The sequence below is a fragment of the Heterodontus francisci genome, chromosome 30 (assembly GCF_036365525.1).
Source record: "Heterodontus francisci isolate sHetFra1 chromosome 30, sHetFra1.hap1, whole genome shotgun sequence".
NCBI classification, from domain to species: Eukaryota; Metazoa; Chordata; class Chondrichthyes; order Heterodontiformes; family Heterodontidae; genus Heterodontus; species Heterodontus francisci.
Window position 1 is genome coordinate 29,400,414 of NC_090400.1, and position 6,000 is coordinate 29,406,413.

Genomic DNA, 6,000 nt, shown 5'->3' on the forward strand with positions numbered 1-6,000 from the left:
GAAAGAGCCTTCCAAATGGAAGGTGAAGAAAAATAAAGGCGGGGAATGAACGAGAGAGAGGGGAAGAAAGACAGGAGAAGGAATGAGAGAGAGAGGAGTGAGAGAGAAAAAGGATATTCGAGAAAGAATCCGAAGAGCGAGATCTGAAGTGGCTTGAGTTAGCTAGCAGGCTACAGAGTAACCCTAGTGAAAGTATGGCCAATATAGAAGATCAGAATTCTGGCTTAGGTACAAGATTGCTAAAGCTCACCCAATTGATTCCAAAATTCAATGAGGAAGATGTGGAAGCGTTTTTCGTATCTTTTGAGAAACTGGCAAGGCAGCTAAAATGGCCAGCTGAAACCTGGTCTCTTTTACTACAAAGCAAACTAACTGGAAAAGCCCATGAGGTCTATTCCTTGCTGCCAGATTAGAGTTCATCAAACTATGAACTGACCAAAAATGCTATCCTTGGGGCAAATGAATTAGTACCCGAAGCCTACCGCTAAAAGTTTAGAACCCTCAAAAAGCAAGCCAATCAAACCTATCTGGAATTAGAAAGAAGCAAGCAGCTGGCTTTTGACCAGCGGTTGAGGGCTTTAAAAATACAGCTCAGTTATGAAACTCTCAGAGAAGTAATCCTGTTAGAGGAATTTAAAAACTCTCCCATTCTCAATAAAAACTCATGTCGAGGAGCAGCGGGTTCAGGGAGCTCGGCAAGCAGTCGTTCTGGCCGATGAATTTTCTTTAATCTATAAGTCGGTTTCCCAGGGGAGAACCTTTCCTGATCACCCCCACAAATTTGTGAAGAACAAAGGGTGGGAAGGTGATAGAAGTCTAAGCAGTCCTGGGAGAGAAAGGAAAGCAGGAGACACAGGGACCCTCCTCCAGCCAAAAAGGAAGGTGCTGTGAGCAAGAGTGAGACCCGGAGACGTGTGTGCTTCCACTGTAAGAAGGCAGGTCATTTAAAAGCTGACTGCTGGAAATTAAAGGGGAAACTGGTAAGGTTAATCAGGGCACACCCGCTCAGTGAAGACGAGGGCCTGATGGAAAACAGGGAACGGGCTGTGGCTTTGACTGCAGGAAGGGTGCAACTCCGGAAGCTTACTATGGCCAGGGCAGGAAAAGGTAATCGGATTCCTGAAGGTTATCAGTGTTTTGTATCTGAAGGGAAAGTAACCCCACATTTCTCCAGTGGGGCAAGCAAGCCCATAATGATTCTCAGGGACACAGGGGCCACCAGATCCCTTTTACTGGGAAAAGGTCTGACCTTTCCCCCAGAGAATGCAGTGAACACCAAAATGGTGGTGAATGGTATTGGAGGGTAGTGTATGCCTGTACCTGTAGTGTGACCTAGTTTTGGGACCGATGACCACAGGGATTGTCCCTAGTTTGCTTGTGGATGGGGTTGACCTGCTCCTAGGTAATGATCTGGTGGGTGTGAAGGTGGTAGCCCCCTCAGTGGTGAAAGAAAGACCGCAGGAGGTCAGAGAGACCAGGCAGTTTCAGGAGACGGTCTCTTGCAGAGTCCCTGAATGTGTAATGAGTCAGGCCATAATCAAACCAGCTCCCCCAGAGTAGACTGCTTTGACACTGCAGGCAGATGACCATGAGGTCTCCCTGACTGAGACTTTCTTTGGAAAGGTACGAGACCCAGGGAATGAATAAAATGGATTTTCCCTAAGTGAGGCTCAGCAAGCTAACCCAGTATTGCGAGGGTTAGCACAGGCAGCCCAATCTGAAAGTGAAGCAGAGGGTGTCCCTGATTGCTTTTATTTAAAGAATGAGGTACTGATGAGGAAATGGAGTCCTCTTCACAGACCTGAGGGCAAGGCGTGGACAGTAGTTCACCAGTTAGTGGTGCCACAGAGGTACCGGGGAGAAAAAGAAGAGCCTACGAGACTACAATGGCTGTAGTCGAAAGATCAAAACCCGCATAAGGCAGCAGTTTAACTGGCCAAAACTCCACAAAGATGTGGTGGAGTACTGCAGGAGTTGCCATATATGCCAGGTTGAGGGAAAACCCCAACCTACAGTGAAACCTGCAGCCCTAAGTCGTGTATCGATGTTAGGAGGACCCTCCAGCAGAGAGCTGGCAAACTGTAAGGGCCGAGAACAAAAGGGGACAGGCAGGCACAAGGCTGGCAAAAGTTTAGAAAGGGAAGAGGAAAAGGTGACCCAGAGGGCAAGTTAAAGGAAGTCCAGAAAGAATCCTGGATGAAAACCAATACCACCTAACCCAGAATAAATGTGAAAAGTTAGACCCCCACATCCTCCTATGTAAATGCAGAATCTAGAAGCACCCCACCAGAGTTGCTAACAGCATTTACAGGAACCTGCAGAGACAAAGAGAGACCTCTAGGGGATAGAGAAACTGTGAGGGTGATGCCTCACCTAGTCGAAGGGTCACTGGAAAATGCAGTTAAGTCTGCACAAACACCTGCAGGTAGAAGTGTCCCAGAGAACAAAGGGGAGAGTAACAGAGACTCCTCCCCCACAGTCAGAGGAAAAGGGAACCACCCATCCCCTGAAGCCAAATGTCTCTGCAGGAATCAGGGACTTCAGGATAGAGCCACCCCCTACTTACTCTCCTGGAGGAGAAAAAAGGGGAAATTAAAGCAGCCCTGGCACCCAGAACAGACCATCTTAATGAACTTCAAGACTGGTGAATGAATGGAAATGAATGAGAGGAATGCATGGTTTTCTTTCTGTATCTTTTATTTCTCTCAAACTCTGTAATGAAATGCACCATTTTCTTCAAATCACATTTCATTCCCTGGGTTTGGCGATGTCAGGAAAACCCCACCTGCCAAGACTGAAGCACATATTATTTTGCCACATGAACATTAAAGCATAAAATAATTACAATCTCTGACTGAAAGGATATTTGCATAATACAAGACAAAGTGGAAACAAAGGGAGCCAGTCCCTGTTTCTCCAATACACAGAAGTGGTCAAACCAGTTCTAGTCACATGTCTAGCTGGTTGGAGCTTTTGGATTTGAACTTCCAACAAAGGATGTTGAAGAGACTATTCCATAAAGGAACTAGTCACATGACTAACCTGCAGGGCAACCTGGGAGTCTTTTTTGAATTTGAACTCCCATCAAAGGAACTTGAATGCAGAGAAGCGCAAGATTATTTCTTCAATCAAGAACTACAGCGAGCATTTATCTGTGGCATTGCGAATAGAGCTGAACACTATGAGATCATCAGTGAACGGTCCCATTTCTGACCTTATGATGAAGCAGCTGAAAATAATTGGGTCTAAGACACTGTCTTTAGGAACCCATACAGTGATTTCCTGGGGTTGAGATGACTGGCCTCCAACAACCTCAACTATCTTCCTTTGTGCTAAGTTTGACTCCAACTACTGGAGAATTTTCCTCTTGATCCCCAATGATTTCAGTTTTATTGAAGATCCTTGGTTCCACAATTGGTTGAATAATAGTACCACTGAACCAAGGCTAATGTGAAAGTGACAGTAAATCACAGAAGAATCTGAGTGCACTGAAGCTGTGAGTTACAAACCCCTTCTAGGAGACAGTTCCTCACCAACTGCAGTATGACTCCAGCTTCACTCATTTGGGCAGAGAACAACTATTGATGTTTCCTCTACTGAAAACAATACCAATCTCTTCTGGCCATGCTCACAGTTTCTCCCAACAGGAATCTACTGAAAGTGTTTTATGAATGATTCATTATATTGGGGAAGCTGACACAGTCCACTCCTCTTAATTCAAATTATCTCATAATTCATTTTTCAGCCCTCTTTGCTGGGTTCACTCCATTGCGTAATTCAAAATATGGGCTAATGCAATTTTTAAGTGCTAAACAATGATTTTGAATTATTAGGAGTAGACTGCATATGACTTCAGTCGATATTGGCTCTCAAACCTAGACTTGTATTGCACCACTGTGTACTTCTTCAGGGCTCTCTCTTCTGTTCCTCTTTTCTCTTTTCTTACCTCAATTATTTATGTCAGGATTTAATATCTCTGAAAAACTAAGCTCATGTTAAAATTCAACTTCAAAGTGCTATTTTAATGTGACCTGGAGAACGAGCCATTCGCAGAAAAGTGAACAGGGAAACAATTGGAGTCAAGGGTTCAAAGTGCAGAGGAGGAAAGATCTAGGAGCAGGAAATAATTCTTTGTGAGTTATACCCTGTACTGCATGTTACTCTACTCTAGCTTAATACAATTTTAGCTCGCTCCCTATATAGTGAAGATGGGGCACTTGGAAGTTCAGCTCAGATCTTTTAAATATAGGATCTGCATTCATAGGGATAGGTTTCAGTAAACTAAAGATTTCACTACTTCAGGACAGTCAATGACGTACTTTTAAACTGTAGTCAGCGTCAGGAAACTGGGCAGCCAATTTGTGCACAGCAAGCTCCCACATAAGCAAGGTGATCGTAACCAGATGTTTTAGTGATGGTTGAGGGATAAATATTAGCCAGGACGGTTTAAGATATCATCAGAAAGACAGTACTGCACGGGAGTGTCAGCCTAGGTACTGAACCTTCTAAATAAGAGCGCGAGCACTAAGATCGGATACCAGCTGCCTGTTAAAAGAGTAGGATATTGAAGATGGGATTGGGTACTTGCTCTGAAGTGAGTCTGAGCGTTCCCTACCGTTGAGCTGGCGGTAGACGATGTCCTCCAGCAGCGACAGCCTCTTCAGCACTGCCTGTTGGACAGGTGGCGATCCTCGGGATGTCAGGTTGCTGGATTCGGCTCGGCTCTGCGCCGCCTGGACCAACTCCCGTCCCTTGAGAGGGACCCTGCACCGAGCCAGGAACAGCAAAAAGCCGACCACAGCCACAAGATTGAGAATCAGCAGCCCCTTCACCCTGCGAAGAGAAGCCATCAAACCCGTAGTGCGGGGACAGGAAATAAACCCTGCGTTTTACTGGCAGTCTGGTTTTGCTGTTGGTAAAAATTCGGAGTTTCAAGGAAGGGATGAACGCCAATCGAAGGAAAACCGTGCAAATCGCGGGTCTGTTAAATCTTAGCGTTTGTGACACAGTCAGTTCTCAATTTGGAAACCCCTCCATCCTCCTGATATTGGTGTCCATAAACAGGAAAATCGCAGTCAACTAACTCAAATCAGCAATTCCAACCGGCGGACTTTATCTACTGATCACAGGTGGTTAAAATCGCAGCAGAGATTTGTGTCTCGCACAACACACCGCCTGTAAAATGAGATTTTTTTTTCGTTTAAAACAGTCCGAGGACAGTGAAATGGGGAAATCAAGGAATGCACAGGTTGTTGTTAGTTAACGGTCCAGGAATTCCGGCCAGGAAAATATGACACCGCTTCTGTTCAGAACATTTCTCAAGTTGACCGATTGGGATTGAAAGTGACAAGTCCAAGGGGATGAAACTGACCTTCGCCACGCTGGTGAAATTAACGAGATGCTGGCCGGACTGCAGCAGAAACCGGCTGCTGCTGTGCACTTTCGACTTTCAAATACCCTGACATTCAGTTCCCCGCAAATAAATCCACGGCATGTGTGTCTACATCAGCCTCGGCTGGGTGAGCGCCTGGATCCAAGATGCGTGTCAACGCGCTTTTTCCCTCTCACAGCTCAGAGTAAGGAAAGGACAGCAGGAGCTGCATGTCATGGTGCTCCCCTTGCCGGCGAGCTGATCTCTCTCTCACACACACACACAGTGTACACAGTTCTACAGGGAAGGATGAATGCAGCTGGGCTGGAGCTCCGTCCTCAGCCTAGTGGAGTCTGCAGCGATGTGGGAGGGTATGAAGTAATCGACGGAACGGAGTACGAACGGGCTGTCAAATAAAATCCGGAGTGGATGCAGAAAGAAAGAATTGCATTTATATCGTGCCGTTCACCATCATAGGATGCCCCAAAGCGCTTTACAGCCAATTAAATATTTTTGAAGTGTAGTCACTGTTGTAATGTAGAGATGTGACAATTAGTACGCAGTAAGGTCCCACAAACAGCAGTGTGATAATGACCAGGTAATCTGGTAAATGAATTAAAAGCAAAATA

The 6,000-nt window shown here is 45.6% G+C and overlaps 1 protein-coding gene across 1 annotated transcript in view; it reads right to left on the bottom strand.

Moving 5' to 3' along the window:
- galnt17 (polypeptide N-acetylgalactosaminyltransferase 17) overlaps positions 1 to 5,704 on the bottom strand; it is a 388,163-nt gene extending 382,459 nt beyond the window's left edge. The window contains exon 1 of the mRNA XM_068010281.1: positions 4,616 to 5,704. Coding sequence (XP_067866382.1) covers positions 4,616 to 4,850 — 235 coding nt within the window. The 5' untranslated portion in view covers positions 4,851 to 5,704. The remainder of the gene's footprint in view (positions 1 to 4,615) is intronic.
- Between the last annotated feature and the right edge of the window lie 296 nt (positions 5,705 to 6,000).